Source organism: Pristis pectinata, chromosome 5, assembly GCF_009764475.1.
Source record: "Pristis pectinata isolate sPriPec2 chromosome 5, sPriPec2.1.pri, whole genome shotgun sequence".
NCBI lineage: Eukaryota > Metazoa > Chordata > Chondrichthyes > Rhinopristiformes > Pristidae > Pristis > Pristis pectinata.
This window is the reverse complement of record NC_067409.1, coordinates 74,266,836-74,287,788: the sequence shown is the minus strand read 5'-3', so window position 1 is coordinate 74,287,788 and position 20,953 is coordinate 74,266,836. Positions and strand designations below refer to the sequence as shown.

The window sequence follows — 20,953 nt, the reverse complement described above, 5'->3', positions numbered from 1 at the left end:
ACAAAAACAAAGTCCATTGTAGTGCAAAGTGGTCATAGTGATTAGGGTATGCAGGTTCATTCAAGGACTGAATGGTTGAAGGGAAGTAGCTGTTCTTAAACCTGGTGGTGTGGGACTTCAGGCTTCTGTACCTCCTGCTCGATGGTAGCTGTGAGAAGATGTCATGGCCCAGATGGTAGGAATCTTTGATGATAAATGTTGCCTTCATTAAGCAACACCTCATGTAGATAGCACCGATGTTAGGGAGGGATGTGTCCATGATGTATTGGGCAAAGTCCACTACTCTCTTCAGCTTCTTGTGTTCTTGTGCATTTGAATTGCCGTACCAGACCATGATGCAACCATTTCAACAGTACATCTGTAGAAATTTGGGGGCTGTGTTGGGTGAGATTGAGGGCAGCATTGGATTTAAGGTGAGAGTGGGAGTGGAGGCATTGTTGGGTACAAGGCAAGGCTGAAGGTGGGACAGAGCCCCATAAAAGAGCAAGGGTCAAGGCCGACAGTGGAGTCTGGGGAGGAATCAGGAAATAATAAAACCTAGAGCCTGAGCTTGTGGAGTGTAGGACACCAGATATGAGCAGGACACAGAGCTCTGGATGACCAGGGATGGAGGGACACTAGAAAGTAGTGTGACTGGGAGCTGATTGAGACACTGAATGGCACATGAGGAATGAGCGGGTCTGAGACTGGACGGCGCTACAGCCTGAAAGCAGAGAGGGGCACTAGCAGAGTCTGAACAGAAGTACGGAAATGGGCAAGTCTTCTGTATTAATTTGAAAACTAATAAAAAGATAGAAAAAGAAAGGAAATGGGCAAGTCTGAGTGAGGCAGAGAGAACTGGAAAGGTGAGAAGGGCACTGGGAGTAAATCTGGTTAAAAGCAGAACTGAGCCAAAGGGGAGAAACAAGGATGGGATAAGACCATAGAATGGATCACAGCCATGTCTGAGAATGGAGCAGTAAGCAAGCAGGGGGCTGAGAGTGGAGCAGAGTGGGATGTTAGGAAGCGGAGCTGAGACTCCGGGGAGGAGCATCAAGAAAGAGGACAGGAGACACCTGGAAATGATGAGAGGGAGAGCAGAGTACATGACTGGAGAATTCAGAGCACTGGGAAAGGGAGGACTGAGAGCAGAATGGGGTGTGAGATACCGACCACTGTACTAGGAGGGAGTGAGACAAAAGAGCAAGGAGTGGTCTGGTGGGGGGCTAAGAATGCAGCATTGGAAGAGCACAAAAGTTTGAGGAAAATGAGAGGTGCACAGAGGGCTAGAAAAGGCTGAGATAGAGAGGAGCAGAGCGTCAGGAGACAGTGAGGCTGAGTGTCTGAATGGAGAACTGGGAATGGAGATGGCGTAGAGCAGGGAAGTGAGATGGAGAATGTAAGAAAGGAGTGTCCCTCAGAGTGGACCATTAGGTGAGGGTGGTATGGAGTGAAACTTTAAAAGTGGAAGAGCCTGAAGAAGAGTGGAAACTAGAACAGAGACAGGCTTGGAGCAGAGAGCAATGAAGAAAGCCAGGCTCAGAGCAAAGGGGAAAAGAACCAGGTTATTTCGAGGGTCTAGTGCAATTGAGTAGGGCTGAAAGTAGAGGGGACACTGTAGAGAGCCAGGTGGTGTGGAGAGGCAAGTGAAAAGGAGACTGGCAGGGAAAGTGCCAAGCTTTGCAGGAGGTGTTCGGGAGAAGAGTGAGGGTGAGAGTAGAGGGCAACCAGACTAAGAGTAGAGAGTACATTGGAATACAATCAGGTTGTGCAGAGGATGGTGAGAAAGAGCTGGGCTCAGGGTGGAGAAAGAGAACCAGGGTGAGAATTAAGGGGGTAATAATGAATGGCACTTAAAGTGGCAAATGTGAACAGTTATGGCACTTCTATAATACCTTCTTTCATGCTGTTCAATCACCACATCAACTATCACAAACCCACTGCTCCTTATTTGATATGATTAGTCATATTTATACTAAATTTCTTTAAAAATATCATGACTTCTATCTATAGCTTTTAACAATAAGAGCTACGTAACAATTTTGTCAATAATGAATCCTTAACGGCAATGTATTTATGATTACAATCAAACAATATAATCTCAACCCACCAGCAAAAATTGTGAGATCCTGTAGGAAATGGATCTATAAAAATGGAGAAAACCCCAATGCTGGTTAATCTTCACAGAATATATCCACTTTGATCACAGATTGCTGCTTTCTTGACTAAAAGTTAAAAATCACCCCTGATCTAAAACATTCTCTAGATGGAGCCTTGGTTTAAATATACACGGAACTTATTGTCAGAGACAAATCATTAACAGGGAGGAAAGCTCCCCACAAAAATGCAGCAGTCTCTGTGATGAGAGCTTGCTCTTTTCCAGTAGCTGCTGCCATTGGGTGAGAGTTCAAGGTCGCAATCTGCTCAGAAATAAAATGTAAACCAGACCCAAACCTGACCCAGTCACAGCCGATGCCTAACCATTTAGTTCGTACCCTACTTGACCATTGCCATAAATATAACGGTCTCAAATATGGCTAGATGCCTTAGTGTTTCTCTCCCAGCTCTCTATAGATCACCTTATTCAGGGATTTATCCTGGCACCAAGATACTTCTCAAATTCTCCAGAATTGATAAAATATAACATTACCATTAAAAGACCATGGCTCGACAGCATTAAAAATAAAACTCTTATTTCTGCAGGTCATATAAGTGCCTGTCATTTTACCTGTATTGACCTCAACGCCTGTTTTCGTACAAAACTTCTCAAGGACCTTGAGGTTTATCGATATGCCCTTGAGAGAGTCACTAAGGTGATTTTAAATTAGTCTTTTAAACATTAAACAAAATGCAAAGAAACATTTTAAAATATGCATATGATTGAAGTAAAAACTGTAATATTACATTCATACAGCACAGAATCATATCTGCCTCATCCATCACCCCAGCAGCACACTGCAGGCACCCACCACTCTCTGTGTATAAAACCTGCCCCACTCATCTCCTTTGAACTTTCAAACCCTCAACTTAAATGCATGCCCTCTACTATTAAATCTTTCAACCCTGGGAAAAAGATACTGGCTGTCTACTCTATCTATGCCTCTCATAATCTTGTAAACTTCTGTCAGTTCTCCCCTCAGCCTCTACTGCTCCAGAGAAAACGACCCAAGTTTGTCCAACCTCTAATCCAGGCAGCATCCTGATAAACCTTTTCTGTACCCTCTCCAAAGTCCTTCCTATAATGGGGCGACCAGAATTGAATGCAACATTCCAGATGCGGTCTAACCAGAGTTCTATAAACCTGCGACATAACTTATTGATTCTTGAACTCAATGTCTCAACTAATAAAGGCAAGCATGCCATATGCCTTCTTTACCACTCTATCAACGTGTGACCACTTTCAGGGAGCTATGGATTTGGCCCCCAAGAATCCCTCTGTACATCAACACTGTGAAGCTTTATGGTTGATGGATTGTTCTTGAAGTAATTCAAGAAAAGAGCAGCCAAGTTTCAACAGGAGCCTCCTTCAAGCACCAAAATGGTAAAGACCAGATAAAAAGCAAACTGCTGTTGGAACTCAGTGGGTCAGGCAGCATCTGTGGAGGGAATTGGATGGTCGATGTTTCTGGTGGAAGCATGAAGGATTCATTTCCTTCTACAGATGTTGCCTGATCCACTGAGCTCCTCCAGCAGTTTCTTTTTGCTCCAAATTCCAGCATCTAAAAATTGGTAAATTGGTTTATTATTGTCACATGTACTGAGGTAAAGTGAAAAGCTTTGTTTTGCTTGCCATTCATACAGATCATTTCATCACATCAGTGCATTGAGGTAGTACAAGGGAAAACAATAACAGAATGCAGAATAAAGTGTTACAGTTACAGAGAAAGTGCAGTGCTGGTAGACACTAAGGTGTAAGGCCATAACGAGATAAATTGTGAGGTCAAGCGTCCATCTTATCATTCAACAGACTTATAACAGTAGGATAGTAGCTGTCCTTGAGCCTGGTGGTACATGCTTTCAGGCTCTTGTATCTTCTGCCCGTTGGGAGGGGGAAGAACAAAGAACGCCTGGGATGGGTGTGGGGTCTTTGATCGTGTTGCCTACTTTACCAAGGCAATGAAAAGTGTAGACAGCCCATGGAGGGGAGGCTGGTTTCCTTGATGTGCTGAGCTGTGTCCACAACTCTCTGTCATTTCTTGTGGCTCTAATGACCAGATAATCTCTTTTTAAAACGCGTTGACTTTATTTAGTTATTCTGCGCGTGAAACTATGATGACAGGGCAGTTTAATAACATACAACTTCATAAGCATTTTGTATTAAATACACAGGCCAAAGGAATTCATGACCATCCAAGACCAGAGAGTAAATCAGAAACAGAAGCAAGAAGAAGTGCTGTTAAAAGACGACTGTCCTCTCCACATTTTACACACAAAAAGCGGCACATGGAATCAGAGGTAGGAAATGCACTACAGTAGACTTGGTATCTAAGTCACAATAGAGTACTCTGTTAATTGTCCATTGGATTGCAATAATGTGCGACAGGACTAAAGCCTCGTACTCTGCTCACTACCTTTCTCAGTTGAACCTCCAGATTCACCCACATTATGTGATCATCAGTAATGCTGCCAACAACAGTTTCTCCACTGCCCCAAAGGTCACTCCTCAGATCTCTCTTCACTTAACCTAGCCCTGCCAACAATTGTAGGAAGATGAATTCACTGTCATTTTGCCTCACTTCTGCTTCCAATGAATCTGCATGCTGGCCAAACAGACAAAGTTACAACTTCCTGCTTTCATTGTAACAATGCTCAAAACTCCACGTAAAGTTATTCTGCTTTGTAACTCTCTGCTCTGTGCACACATTTAATGCATCATTGATTTGTGGACAACTCGTAAACACCTGTGACAGAAAGGATTTATAGTCTCATCCAAACATGTGTCTTAATCATTCCAGCCACACAAAGTATATTTAAATACTGCCTCCAGTCTCACTGTCTCAGGAAAATCTTCTGTTGCCTGAGGCCAGATATAGAGTCATAGAGTTATACAGCAAGGAAACAGGCCCTTTAGCCCAACTTGTCCACAGTGACCTAGGTGTCTGCCTGCCCTTGTCCCATTTGCCTGTGTTTGGCCCATATCTCTCTAAACCTTTCCTACCCATGTACCTGTCCAAGTGCTTTTTTTTAACTTTGTAATTGCCCCTGTGTCTACCATTTCCTCTGGTAGTAGTTCATTCCATATACACACCATCCTCTGTGTGAGAAACCTGCCCCTCAGCTCACCTTAAACCTATGCCCTCTAGTTTTAGACTTCCCTACCCTAGGAAAAAGACTGTGACCATCCATTTTATCTATGCCTCTAATCATTTTATATACTTCTATAATGTCACCCCTCAGCCTCCTTCGCTCCAGGGAAAACTGTCCCAGCCTATCCAGCCTCTCCTTATAACTGAAGCTCTCCGGTCCTGGCAACATCGTTGTGAATCTTTTTTGCACCCTCTCTAGCTTAACCACATCCTTTCGATAGCATGGTGACTAGAACTGCAGATGCGGTCTCATCAATGTCTTGTGCAGTTGTAACATGACATCCCAACTCTTGCATTCATTGTCCTGACCAATGAAGGCAAGTGTGCTATATGCCTCCTTCACCACCCTGTCTAACTGTGTCTCCACTTTTAGGGAACTCTATTCCCTGTTTTACAACATTCCCCAGAAAGCTGTCATTTACTGTCATATGCCCTGGTTTAACTACCCAAAAAGCATCACTTTGCACTTGTCCGAGTTAAGTTCCATTTGCCATTCCTTTGCCTCCTTTCCAATTTGATCTAGATCCTCTAGTAACTTTAGACACTTTCTTCACTGTCCACTCTCCACCAATTTTGGTGTCATTCGCAAACTTGCTAATCATCCAAATCATTAATATATATATATATATATATATATATATATATATATATATATATATGACAAACAACAATATTACCTATTTTAATCAGCATCTGCATAAAGGAATCTTGATAATACATCCACTGTTGCACTCTGCTTGGATGCTTTACTTCCAGTATTGTAATCATATATATATTTACAATTCAATACAGTAATCATAGTAACAAATGTCAGTGCATTCTTGAGGCCTCCACTGTGGGAAATGTGGGCCTGGATGCAAAAATGGCCCACAAGCATTTGTTATTGGTGACCAACGTAAATGTTCTGTCAACATTTCGGGTCAAGACCCTTTGTAGAGTTCAGATGAAGGGTCTCGACCTGAAACATCAGCTGTTCACTTCCCTCCGTAGATGTTGCCTGACCCACTGAGTTCCTCCAGTGTTTTCTGTGTTGCTCCAGATTCCAGCATCTGCAGTCTCTTGTGTCTTCAATGTAAATGTTCTGTCTGATAGCAAGTGAAAGAATCTTGAGCTCTCAGATATGATTGCCAATGCTTCCTTCTCAATCTGAGAACAGTTACCCTTACTCATTGTTTGTGTGTGGTGCAAAAGCATTAGGCTTTTCAGCATTGTGGGATTTGTGGTAACATTGATATATTGGAAGGAAAACAGGTATATCCGTTGTCTCAAGAAAACACAAGTGATAGATCACAAGATAAGAGTGATTCACATGCTCCACAACAGCTTAGCAGAGTTCGTTAGCCACGGGTAAGGTACCAGAAGACTGGAGGATAGCTAATGTTGTCTCCCTATTCAAAAAGAGTAGTAGAGATAAACTTGGAAGCTGCAGACCAGTGAGCCTAAGAGCAGTGTTAGAGAAAATTCTGACGTACAGGATTTTTGTTCACTTGGAAAGGCAGGCACTGATTCGGAGAAATCAGTATGGTTTTATGCAGGGGAGATCACATCTCACAAATCTGATTGAGCTTCTTCAGGAGGTAACTTAAAAAATTGACAAAAGCAGCACGGTAGACATGGTATACATGGACTTCAGTAAGGCTTTTGACAAGGTCCTGCATGGTAGGTTGGTCCAGAAGGTTAAGGTCCAAGGGGACCGAGGCATGTTTGCAAAGTAGATCCAAAATTGACTTCGTGATAGGAGGGAGAGTTGTAGTGGTGGATGGGTGTTTTTCTGACTGGAAGTCTGTAATGCTGTACGATTCTATGCTTCTATGACTCTTTGAAAACAAGCCCAGCCTATCCAACCTCTCCCCATAACTAAAGTCCCCCAATCCAGATAATGTCCTGCTGAACCTCCTCTCTCCGGTGCAGCCACATCTTTTCTGTATTGTCGTGACCAGAACAACACACAATATTCCAAATGTGGACTAACTAGTGTTTTGTAAAGTTGCAACATCATGTCTCAACTTTTATACTCTATGCCCCGACCTATGAAGGAAAGCATTCTTCACCACCCTATTGACCTGTGCTGCCACTTTCAGGGAATGATGGACTTGAACCCCAAGGTCCCTCTGCTCATTAAATTCTACTTGTCAATGCTCCACCCAATTTCCCATCTGATCTAGATCCTGTTGTAGTTTTAGACAACCTTCCTCACTATCCACAACACTAATTTTCATGTCACCCACGAACTTACTAATCATTTCTCCTATATTCAAATCCAAGTCGTTATCATATATCACAAATAACATGGATCCCAGTATCAATCCCTGTGGTACACCACTCGTCATAGACTTCCAATCAGAGAAGCATCCTTTCTCCATCACTGCCTCCTATAACCAAGTCAATTTTGGATCCAATTAGCCAGCTCGTCTTGGATCCCATTACTGTTCTGGCTCAAAGTACTAAAATCCATAAAGACAATGTCTACCAGCCTGCCTTCATCAATCTTCTTAGTTACCTCTTAAAAAGACTCATTCAAATTAGTGAAAGAGGATTCCCACTGCACAAAGCCATGCTGATTATCCCTGATCAGTCCCTGCCTTTATTTTAGGAGTTTCTCTAATAACTGCCCTACCACTGATGTAAAGCTCACCGGCCTATGGTTACCTGGTTTATCCCTGCTGCCCTTCTTAAATAAAGGAACAGTAATAGCTGTCCTCCAGTCTCCTGATACCTTGCCTGTGGCTAACAAAGATGCAAACACCTCCGTCGGGGCCCCAGCTTTCTCCTCCCATGCTTCCCATAACATCCTGGAATGAATCTCATCTGTTCCTCGGTATTTATCAACCCTTAAGCATTCCATCTAAGCTTTGGTTCAAAGCAAATGCCCCCAGCCATATTGGGGGAAAAAAATGCCTGACAGAATTAGGAGTGGGACTTGGATCGATGCTGATCAGGACAATCTGTCAGTGTGTAGTAGCTGTGTTATGCTTTTAAGGATGCCTGGTGTATGTATGTATGTATGGGGGGAAGAGGGGGAGAGTGTGAGTGTTGGACAAAGGTTGAGCAAATTAAGTATTTCACAGGTTCAAGTGATGGTAAAATGCAGTTTATATTAAAGTGCATCTGAATGTTTGCCTGATCAATTTCAAACCTGTAAGTTCCTAACCAATCAGTGTTTTAAAATTGAATGAAGACATTCAGTTATCCTGAATGAAAGGAAAGGCAAAAGAATTCTCTCTATATTGTAGGCAGAAGAGAAAGGGTAGTTGTTTTAATCAACTAGAAATGGATGTTACTTTGACCTCTAGATGGCTTTAAAGTTAAAATTCAGTTATGATACCTGGTTCTCAGTCAATAAAGTGGTGTTTTAATTTAGTTGCAGTGAGAAATTGCTTTTGTTTCATCCAGTCTAAACTAGAATATAATGCCATTGTTTAGTTTTAATTCAAACATTTAAGCACTGTTTAATCCAGTTATTGCAAGTCTGAGTGCTATGTTTTGGATGAGCTCCACTCAAATGGAAGTTTTGTCAGGAAATAAGAAGAAATAATAAATTAGGTTGATTAAAGATGTTAGATGTAGTTTTAAAAGTTCTGTTCCAGATCGGTTTTGTGCGAGTTTTTAAGTTAAGTTGTCGAAGGATGAAATCAAAATTTTGCAGCAGTGTTATCGTTTATTATAGCAATGGTAGTACCATCCAAACACTGAAGCACCCCAATCTACCAACTGGCTTTCAGAATTGGGGCAAGTACTTCAGGGTAGTTTAATTTAATAGTGGCTTCTCTGGGGAGGTTAGTCAAGGGCCAAAAGGGAGAAATTGAAGTGGCACATTGGGGACAATGGAAGATTGTGAGAGCCGACAAGACATTTTGAACCTTACAATCCATTGTCACGACGGCAGGAATATGACCCTACTGAGCTCATACTGCAGCACCTGAATGTTGGCTACTTGTTGCTTCTGCTGGAATGGATTTGGGGGCATCAGTCATCAGAGTGATTGGGTTCACATCTTCTACCACTGGGTTCACATGATAGCCACCACTTCCGTACTGGAAACAGTGAGACCTTAATCCCCACAGAATATCCCTTGTCGAGTTGTTCCTTTTTCTCAGACAATGAAACCAAGTTATCTCTTGGACTTTATATGTTTAACAAATCTACTAGGTTTATTTCATCATATTTTATATCAAACATACGACTGTGTACATATAAACAGTTTTCACAAAGACAAGTGTTGACCGTGAAAAATATGAATGTAAAAATGTACAAAAGAAACCAATCTTTCTGGTAGGCTTCCCTGTGCAGCAAAATTGCAAACCCGTCAGTCTTACTCTGTGGATCAGGGTCCTCACTTGAGTCCTCTGAATCAGAACTCTGAGTGGCTTTGCCCTCGGAAGAACTGGTGCCTCCATACTCATCTCCCCCTGTACCGAGTCTTGCCATGTTTCTCACCTCACTTCTCTGTGTCGAAGTTACAAAGTGCCAGTATGTGAGCTGGTGCCTGCAGATGTGAAATTATCTTCATCGTTATGTGGTTCTTGCTTTTCCCATATTTCCCATTGGACCACTGGTTAGAAATGAGAAAAGCACAAAGACAGAGTTTTGTGAGGGGAGTGCAGAGGATATTGGTATTGCTTTATTATTATTGTCATTTGTACCAAGGTACAGTGAAAAACTTGTCTTGCATACCGATCGTACAGGTCAATTCATTACACAATGCAGTACATTGAGTTAGTGCAGAGTGCATTGAGGTAGTACAGGTAAAAACAATAACAGTACAGAGTAAAGTGTCACAGCTACAGAGAAAGTGCAGTGATAGGTGCATGGTTAAGCAGCTTGTAAATAGGAGAAAGTATGGGTTGAGCATTAGGTGGTACATGAGGAATGGATATGAGCAAGCTGTCACCTCTGATGCTCTCAGCCTATTCACTGACCATGGCCTGATCAACCGTCAGCCCAGTGATGTCAAGCACCATATCCTCCAATAGGGTTGGAACATACAGGCAAGGTTGTTCACTCCTGATAGTTTGTGCTGGCTCCAGTTGTTTGTTGTCCATCCAACAAGGAAAGATGTACATCACGTTGTTTAATGGGGTTGAATCAAGTCAGTGTCATGGTTCAATACCTGATATCTTGTGCAAGCTGAAGGCAGTGGGTATGAGGCTTGTGGCAGCAACAAAATGTGTGAGGATTATGGAGATCGAGTGTTAGCTATGAGTCAGGACTGAGAAAGGTTGTTGGTGAGTGATGGGGATGTGGTCATTACCCTGAAGGATGTGTTTGCTAACCATTCCAACTTCTTCCAGCATTACATCAATCAATCCTCAGAGGTACACTCCTAGAATTGACCTCCAGAGCTATCTGCACGCTATGCTTTTTGAACATGTATCTGGAAGACCTCCCTGCTTCTTGAACATCTCTCTTCCTTCCCACCACCTACACCAAGGCCTCCAACACTCTGTCCAAAAACTTTGGAGCCCATTCCTTTCCATATGATGCCACCCTTCACTGTTACCAAGGTCAGCACCGTGTGTAGAACACCTGGTGGCTTCTGCTCCAGCCGCAGTGCACGTGCACTTAAAGAGATACATTTTGTTCTTAAACAGTGTGGATTAGCTTTATCCAGTGCTAAACACTCACCATATTGGTCTCAATGCAGATCACACTACCTGGGTGCTGCAAACAATAATGATTAGTCAGCAGTACAAAGATAGCTTGGTGCCTGTAGTACATCAGACAGGAGTGAGTTAATCATATTACTTAAAAACAGAAAATGCTGGAAACACTCAGCAGGTCAGGTGGTGCCTTTGAACTGAAATGTTAACTCTTTTTCTTTTCAGGAAATGCTGCCTTTTCTGGTAGCCTTTGCAGCATCTTCTGTTTTTATTTTAGATTTCCAGCATCTAAAATGTTTTGAATTTCATTTACAGTTAATCCTGCTTCTTGTTTCCAGTGAGTGTTTCCGTGTGCTCTCATTGTTTAATGCCCATCTCACCGACTGACTGTAGAATGTGAGAGATCCAAAATGATAAAGCTTTCTACGTTCAGGCACGGTAGTGTAGCGGTTAGCATAACACTTTACAGTGCCAGCGGCCCGGGTTCAATTCCCACTGCTGTCTGTAAGGAGTTTTACGTTCTCCCCGTGTCTGTGTGGGTTTCCTCTGGGTGCTCCGGTTTCCTCCCACATTCCAAAGACGTACGGGTTAGGAAGTTGTTGGCATGCTATGTTGGCACCAGAAGTGTGGTGACACTTGCAGGCTGCCCCCAGAACACTCTACACAAAAGATGCATTTCACTGTGTGTTTCGATGTATATGTGACTAATAAAGATCATATCTTATCTTACTCCCATGAGAAAAATGGCTGTATGTTATAAATAGTAAGATTTACTTACAGGTCAACATTTTGTGCAGAAAGACAAACATTACTGTTGATAAATGTTGAAATTCCCTCTAATCTTTTAACATCAAATACATCTAAAATGTGAAGCACAATCCTTCTGGGTTTTTTTTGCACTGTTTACCACAATTAATCTTTTTGTTATATGATTCATTCCAGGCAAATAGATACCATGACAGTGGTGGTCCCTTCAACAGCCTCCACCACTTGCCTTGCATGGAAGCTCCAGATAGATATGGCATAATAACAGAACCAAGCTTTCCCATTCCAACGCATCACTACTCCCCTTTTCAAAATACGGAGCCTTACAAGCCTACTTATGACCCCAGCAACAACATAGGAGAGATGACTTCACCACTTCAGAAGGTCTGCAATCCACGGATCTATATGCCTCGAGGTTCCTGTGGCTATGATTTTGCTGTGCCTGGTTACATGGGCTCCAGCACTTACCCAGCTCTTTACAAAGATACTGGTAATATACAATCTGAGGCTGACCCAGGAAAGATGTGCATGCAGCTTAATGGATCCCAGCATAGCATGGGTTCTTTGAATGTCCATGATCGGAACTTTGATGTACCAAATAAACATCATGGATGGAAGCAAATATTGAAAGGAGGATATGGGGACAGGAATGACTGTGGGCATATCGCACCCAATGCCAGTCATTATTACAATGGAGAATACCCTTGCAGAATAGCTGGTTCTGGATCTACTCCTCCAGCTTTACAAACTATCATAACCACAACTACCAAGGTCTCCTATCAAACTTACAAACCTATGAGCAAGTTTGGTGATAATATTTGTGATGCCAAAAATCTTCCAAACTGCAACCATTTGGCAGACATCATGCCTCCTACCATTTATCCTGAGACAAAGTTCCAAGAGGACAATGGTGTGATCAAGTCATCCCTAGCCTATCAACAGGAAGGAACTTCTAAAACAGAGTGGGCTGAAGGCCTGGAAAACTACAGATATGGAAGTTGTTCCACAAACTCCTATCCTGAGCGATTAGTTCATCCCTTCAGGTGTGATACTGGAGAATACTGAAAACAAACTGAACAAATATTTGCATTGAGTTGAATATAATTGTTGTCATTGTCACTGATCATGGTTCCCATCCTTTATACAGAACCTACCCCTTGGATTGATGTACATAAAGATCAATATTTCAATCCACTAAAGACCTGGCTTGCAAGAGATGCCATGCTAATCTAAATAGAAAGCTATGTGTGCATTAAGGATTACAATTTTAGTCCTGTTGTTAACTAAAATGTACACTACCTTTGAAATGCTTCAATGAAAACCTGGTGAATTGATCTGTAATTGAACTATAAGTTAACCTGGAACCTTCAAAATAAGCCCGAGAAAGCCCCGTAAAACAAGGAACAAACCCGAGTGGAATTCATTGAACTGAACTGTTCCCAAATCTTCAAAAATGTTTCCTTTAGTTCTTGACCAACCTGAAACACTTCAGGTATAAAACTGTAATTCAAACCATTGAGGCTTGCCTAGCTAAAGATAATAATTATTTCATCTCTTCCATATATCCATGTTAATATCCTTCACCGTCAACACTTATCATTATGGAAGCTATTGGTATATGCACAGTTAAATGCTTGATATAAAAATATGGTGAAATAAACTGATTAGATTTGTTAAACGAGTACAGTCCAGGAGGCCTGGGTATGAATTGAAATGTTGAATGTCACAGCATCATGTGTTTTTGTTTAAATCCTCAGAGGGATAAGAACATAAGAAATTGGAGCTGCACTAGGTTCCTTGAGTCTGCTCTGCCATTCCACAAGATCATGTGCAATATCCTACCTCTGTGCCATTTTCCTGCATTATCCTCATATCCCTTGATATCCTTTGGGACTAGTTCCAACCAAGTCTGCCCAGCTGCTTCAGCTGTAAGGTGAGGTAGCAGCAGTTAGCACAGATGTTAGGAGCCAAGGAGCCTAGTCCACTGTGGCATCCAAGGATCCTTGAATGTTTTGGAGTCCAATTTGCTTTCTGCCTTTAAAGGTAGATCCCTTTGCTCATTGGGTGACAAGGAATGGGATGCATAGTTTCATCCATTACAACCACAAATAGATGGAGTGAGATTGACATAATCCACAGCTGAGGGATACTGGCCTTTATGTGTCAGCAGCCCCATTGGACAGGTCTTCCATTCTCCCGTCTGTGCTTATGTCCACACTGCAATATTGAATTTCAGACAGGAAACTGGGTTCAGCTGGTAAAGCTTCAGAAAAATGGAAGCTTTTACCTTTCACTCAATTTCAGATGTCAGATATAAAAAGAATTAGAATAGAATTGGCACCTTTCGAGTCCTTGGGATGCCCCAAGTTCTTCCACACCAATAAAGCACATTTGACATTGGTCCTTAGAAAATATACCATTGATTTTTGATGCATCAAAACATTTAGCAATTACATCAGATCTGGTTTTATTTTCTCATTTTCTTTTAGTAGAGAAGGAGGCTGTTTGGCCCATCAAGTCTATACTGGGTCAGTCCCATTCCCCCAGCTGTTTCCCTGGAACCTATTCTCTCTCACATGCCCATCAACTCCCCCCTCATTCTCCCACTGCCCACCTACATTAGAGGCAATTTAAACCAGCCAACTAACCAATCAATCTATCAAACAGTCATCATTGGGATGCAGGAAGAAATAGAGAAACCCACGGTCATAGGGAGAACATAAAACTACACAGACAATTCCCAGGGTCAGAAATGGACACAGATCGCTGGAGTTGTGCAGTAGTGACACTAACTGCCACATCACTGTGCTACCGAGAATAGCTAAATTGCTCCAAAAATCATTTGAAACAGTGTCAGGATGACTCACACCCAGAAAGAGGCTTTAAAAAGAGACCTGCACAGTTCCTGACAGGACAACAGGGAGATTTGGAGCAGGACCTTTGAAAAGAGGTGAGTCTCTGTGCCTATGCTTGTGAGCTTCACCTTGCAGAGTCGGGAGTTGGAGGGAGATTTGGAGCAAGACCTTTGAAAAGAGGTGAGTCTCTGTGCCCGTGCTTGTGAATTTCACTTTGCAAGAGTCTAAACAAGGCACATTTGCCATTTGCAAATTGTTACCAGTTGATTGGCTTATTAACAGCAGCAAATAAAGGGAAGGCAGGTACTGTATAAGCAAAGCAGCCAGTATTGCAGTGGGCCAGTGTCAGAGTGGGGGTATTGAGGTTTTGGCTCAAGAGGCTTCTGTGAGAAGAGGTGAAGGTAAGTTCCTTTTTTTTCTTTGATTTGGTGTTTCCTTTAGTGCCAGGCCAGGGTAGTGAGAATGGCTCTGGGGTCAGTGGTGTGCTCAGCTTGTGAAATATGGGAGTTCTGGGAGACATCCAGTCTCCCTGATAACTACATCTGCATTTGGTGCATCCAGCTGCAGCTCCTTGCAGACCCTGTTAGGGAACTGGAGCTGCAGCTGGATGACCTTTGGCTCCTATGGGATAATGAGGAGTTCATAGATAAGAGCTACAGGGAGGCAGTCACTCCTAAGCTGCAGGAGGCAGGTAGCTGGCTGACTGTCAGGAGGAGGAAGGAGAATAGGCAGGTAGTGCAGAGTACCCCTGTAGCTATTCCCCTCAGTAACAGGTATACCACTTTGGATACTGTTGGGGTGGGGGGTAATGACCTACCAGGGGAAAGCCACAGTGACCAGATCTCTGGTACTGAGCCTAGATGTGTGGTGCAGAAGGGAAGGGGAAAGAAGAGGGCAGTAGTGATAGGGGATTCCATAATAAGGGGGCAGACAGGAGATTCTGTGGATGTGAAAGAGTGTCCCAGATGGTATGTTGCCTCCTGGGAGCCAGGGTCAGGGGTGTCTCAGATCAGGTCCACAGCATTCTGAAGGGGGAGGGTGAACAGCCAGGGGCTGTGGTACATATTGGTACCAATGACATAAGTAGGAAAAGAGATGAGGATTCCTGAAGAGGGAATATAGGGAGTTAAGAAGCTGAAAAGCAGGACCTCAAGGGTAGTAATCTCTGGATTGCTGCCTGTGCCATGTGCCAATGAAAGTAAGAATAGGATGATTTAGTAGATGATTGCATGGCCGAGCAATTGGGGCAGGGTTTCAGATTCATTGATCATTGGGATCTCTTCTGGGGAAGGTACGACTGTACAACAAGGATGGGTTACACCCGAACTGGAGGGGGGGGGGGGGGGGCAATATTTTTGCAGGCAAGTTTGCTAGAACTGTTGTGGAGGGTTTAAACTGGTTTGGCAGGAGGACGGGAACCAGAGTGATAGGTTAGAGGTTGGTGTGTTTAGTGGTTGGTGTGTTTAGTGTACAAGTAGATGCAGAGTGTGGAAAGACTGTGAGGAAGGATAGGCATTTGAAAGGGCAAAACTGCAGTCAGTTGGATGGGCTGAAGTGTGTCTACTTTAATGCAAGAAATATCAGGAAGAAGGGTGAACTTAGATCATGGGTAAGTATGTGGAACTATAACGTGATGGCATTTACAGAGACTTGGCTGTTGCAAGGGCAGGAATGGCTGCTGGATATTCCAGGCTTCAGATGTTTTAAAAGGGACAGGGACGGAGGTAAAAGAGGTGGGGGAGTGGCTTTGCTGATCAGGGACAATGTCACAGCTGTAGAAGGGGAGGATGTCCTGGCGGGATTGTCTACTGAGTCAGTGTGGGTGGAAGTCAGAAACAAGAAAGGAGTGATCACTCTATTGGGAGTATTCTACAGACCCCTAATAGCAGCAGAGACACTGAGGAGCAGATCAGGAGGCAGATTTTGGAGAGGTGCAAAAATAACAGGGTTGTTGTCATGGGTGATTTCAACTTCCCTAATATTGATTGGCACCTCCTTAGTGTAAAGGGGATAGATGGGGCAGAGTTTGCTAGGTGTGTCCAGGAAGGATTTCTGACACATTATGTGGACAGGCCGACTAGGCAATGAGCCTGATCAGGTTTCAGACCTCTCGGTGGGAAAGCATTTTGGAGACAGTGACCATAACTCCTTGACCTTTACCATAGCCTTGGAGAGGGATAGGAGCAGACAATATGGGAAGTATATAACTGGGTGAGGGGGAGTTATGATGCTATTAGGCAGGAACTTGGGATTGTAAATTGGGAACAGATGTTCTTGGGGCAGTGCACTGTGGAAATGTGGAGGTTGTTTAAGGAATACTTGCATGGGGTTCTGGATGGGTTTGTCCCATTGAGGCAGGGTAAGGATGGTAGAGTGAAGGAACCATGGTTGACAAGAAATGTAGAATATCTTGACAAGAGGAGGAAAGAAGCTTACCTGAGGTTTGAAAAGCAAGGATCAGACAGGGCTCTGGAGAGTTACAAGGTAGCCAGGAGGGGGCTTAAGAATGGACTTGGGAGAGCTAGGAGGGGGCATGAGAAGGCCTTGGCAAGTAAGATCAAGGAAAACCATAGAAAAATACAACAGGAGGGAAGGTTTTAGATTTTTGGATCATTGGGATCCCTTCTGGGGAAGGTGGGACCTGTACAGAGAGGATGGGTTACACCCGAAGCCGAGGGAGGCCAATATCCTTGCAGGCAGGTTTGGGAGGGTTTAAACCAGTTTGTGAGGGGGATGGGAACCAGAGGGGTAGGTCAGAGGATGAAGTGGATGGGGAAAAGTCAGATCTATCATGTAGAGAGGCTTTGAGGAAGGAGAAGCAGACTACAGGGTATAAAAGTAAAAAGGTGGATGGGCTAAAGTGCATTTACTTAAATTCAAGAAGTATCAGGAATAAGGGTGATGAACTGAGAGCTTGGTTAAATACATGGGATTATGATATTGTGGCTCTTACAGAGACTTGGCTGTCACCAGGGCAGGAATGGGTATTGAATATTCCTGGATTTCAGTGTTTTAAAAGGGATGGGGGGAGGGGGGGGTAGAGAAGAGGGGGAGGGGTGGTGTTACTGGTCAGGGATACATTATCCACCTTTTCTACAGCTGTAATGTAGAAGGATCCTCTAGAGTCAGTATGGGTGGAAGTTAGGAACAAGAAAGGAGCCGTTACCCTACTGGGAATATTCTATAGGCCCCCTGGTAGCAGCAGGGATACTGAGGGGCAGATTTTGGAAAGGTGCAAGAATAACAGGGTGGTTATCATGGAAGACTTCAACTTTCCAAATATTGATTGGCACTTGCTTAGTGCCAAACGTTTAGACAGGGTAGAGTTTAAGTGTGTCCAGGATGGATTCCTGTTACAGTATGTTTACAGGGCAACTGGAGGGAATGCCATATTAGATCTAGTATTAGGTAATGAACTGGGTCAGGTGACAGATCTCTCAGTGACCGCTCCATAACCTTTAGCATTGTCATGGACAAGGATAGGAGCAGAGAGGACAGGAAGATATTTAATTGGGGAATGGCAAATTGAGGCTATAAGGCTAGAACTTGAGAGTGTAAATTGGGATGACACTTTTGAAGGGAAATGTACTATGGAGATGTGGTCGTTGTTTGGGATCTCTTGCAGGATGTTAGGGATAAATTTGTCCCAGTGAGGCAGAGAAAGAATAGCAGGATGAAGGGACCATGGGTGACAAGAGGTGGAACAAGTAGTTAGGAAGAAGGCAGCATACATAAGGTGTAAGCAGCGAGGATCAGATGGGGCTCGTGAGGAATATAGAGAGCAAGGAAGGAACTTAAGAAGGGGCTGAGGAGAGCAAGAAGGGGACATGAAAAGTCTTTGGTGAGTTGGGTTAGGGAGAATCCCAAGGCTTTTTTCATGTATTTGAAGAGCAGAAGGATGACGAGAGTAAAGGTAGGACTGATTAGAGACAAAGGTGGGAAGATGTGCCTGGAAGCTGTGGAAGTGGGTGAGGTTCTCAATGAATACTTCTCTTCAGTATTCACCAAAGAGAGGGGCCTTGATAATGCTGAGGACAGTGTTGGTAAGGTTAATGTTCTGGAGCATGTAGACATCAAAAGAGGATGTGTTGGAGGAGTTAGAAAATATTAGGACAGATAAGTCCCCTGGGCCTGATGGTATATTCCCCAGGCTGCTCCGCAAGGCGAGGGAGGAGATTGCTGAACCGTTGGCTAGGATCTTTGAATCCTCATTGTCCACAGGAATGCTACCGGAGGATTGGAGGGTGGCAAATGTTGTCCCCTTATTCAATAAAGGTAGTAGGGATAGTCCAGGGAATTAGACCAGTGAGCCTTGCGTCTGTGGTGGGCAAGCTGTTGGAAAGGATTCTAAGAGATAGGATCTATGACCACTTAGAGAATCATGGACTGATTAGAGACAGCCAGCATGGCTTTGTGAAGGGAAGATCATGTCTCACAAGCCTAATAGGGTTCTTTGAGGAGGTGACCAGGAAGATTGAGGGTAGTGCAGTAGATGTGGTCTACGTGGATTTTAGTAAGGTGTTTGACAAGGTTCCACATGTAGGCTTCTTCAGAAGGTCAGAGGGCATGGGATCCAGGGGAGCTTGGCTGTGTGGATTCAGCATTGGCTTGCCTGTAGAAAGCAAAGGGTTGTGGTGAAGGGAGTGCATTCAGATTGGAGGGCTGTGACTAGTGGTGTCCCACAAGGATCGGTTCTACGACCTCTACTTTTCGTGATATTTATTAATGACTTGGAGGAGGGGGTGGAAGGGTGGGTTAGCAAGTTTGCAGACGACACAGAGGTCGGTGGTGTCGTGGATAGTGTGGAGGGCTGTCGAAGCTTGCAGAGGGATATTGATAGGATGCAGAGCTGGGCTGACAAGTAGCAGATGGAGTTCAATCTGGAGAAGTGTGAAGTGGTACACTTTGGAAGGACAAACACCAAGGTGGAGTACAAGGTTAATGGCAGGATATTGGGTAGTGCAGAGGAGCAGAGGGATCTGGGGGTTCATATCCACAGGTCACTGAAAGTTGCCTCACAGATGGATAGGGTAGTTATGAAAGCCAACATCCCATAAACTTTCTTAAATTGTAGGATTGAGTTTAAGAGCCACGAGGTAATGATGCAGCTCTACAAAACTCTGGTTAGACCACACTTGGAGTACTGTGTCCAGTTCTGGTTGCCTCATAGGAAGGATGTGGAAGTGTTGGAAAGGGTGCAGAGGAGATTCACCAGGATGCTGCCTGGATTGGAGGGTATGGATTGAGGAGAGGCTAAGGGAGCTAGGACTTTACTCTTTGGAGAGGAGGATGAGAGCAGACTTGATAGAGGTATACAAAGTATTAAGAGGAATAGATAGAGTGGACAGCCAGCGCCTCTTTCCCAGGGCACCAATGCTCAACACAAGAGGGCATGGCTTTAAAGTAATGTGTGGGATGTTCAAGGGAGATATCAGAGGGAGGTTTTTCACCCAGAGAGTGGTTGGTGCATGGAATGCTCTGCCTGGGGTAGTGGTGGAGGCAGATACATTGGCCAAGTTCAAGAGATTGTTAGATAAGCATAAGGAGGAATTTAAAATAAGGGAATATGTGGGAGGAAGGGGTTAGATAGACTTGGGCATGGTTTAAAGGTTGGCACAACAAGGTGGGCCGAAAGGCTTGAGGGGAGGTCAGTGTTCTACACGTATGTGAAGAATAGGAGGATGACTAGAGTTAGGGTAGGACCGATCAGGGATAAGAGGAAACGTGCCTGGAGTCAGAAGAAGTAGGGGAAGTCCTTAATGAATACTTTGCTTCAGTATTCACCAGTGAGATAGACCTTGATTGAGGCTGGTGTACAACAGGCTGATACATTAGGGCATGTCGGCATGAGGAAAGAGGACGTGCTGGAACTTTTGAAAAACATTAGGATAAGTCACCAGGGCCAGATGGGATATATCCAAGGTTATTACGGGAAGCTAGAGAAGAGAGTGCTGTGCCTTTGGTTATGATCTTTGTGTCCTCACTGGCCACAGGATTAGTGCCAGATGATTGGAGGGTGGCAATGTTGTTCCTTCCTTTAAGAAAAGGGGAAAGAATAACCCTGGGAATTACAGACCAGTGAGTCTTACTTCAATGGTGGGCAAATTACTGGAGAAGATTCTTAGAGATAGGATTTATGAGCATTTGGAGAAGCATGGGATAATTAGGGACAGTCAGCATGGTTTTGTGAGGGGCAGGTTGTGCCTCACGAGCCTGATTGTGCTTTGTCACATCTTCAAAGAATTTATTGACGAAGGTAGAGCAGTAGATGTAGTGTACATGGATTTTAGTAAGGTGTTTGATAAGGTTCCTCATAGAAGGCTCATTCAGAAAGTCAAGAGGTATGGGATCCAGGGAAACTTGGCTGTGTCGATTCAGACTTGGCTCTCCCATAGAAGACAGAGGGTGGCGGTAGATGGACTGTATTCAGCCTGGAGGTCAGTAACCA

The 20,953-nt window shown here is 43.7% G+C and overlaps 1 protein-coding gene across 1 annotated transcript in view; it reads left to right on the top strand.

The window, feature by feature from the left end:
* The window catches only part of LOC127570789 (chorion-specific transcription factor GCMb-like), a 30,149-nt gene extending 16,816 nt beyond the window's left edge, over nucleotides 1-13,333 (top strand). Inside the window, 2 exon segments of the mRNA XM_052016621.1 lie at nucleotides 4,309-4,434; nucleotides 11,828-13,333. Coding sequence (XP_051872581.1) covers nucleotides 4,309-4,434; nucleotides 11,828-12,715 — 1,014 coding nt within the window. The 3' untranslated portion in view covers nucleotides 12,716-13,333.
* Nucleotides 13,334-20,953: the final 7,620 nt, after the last annotated feature.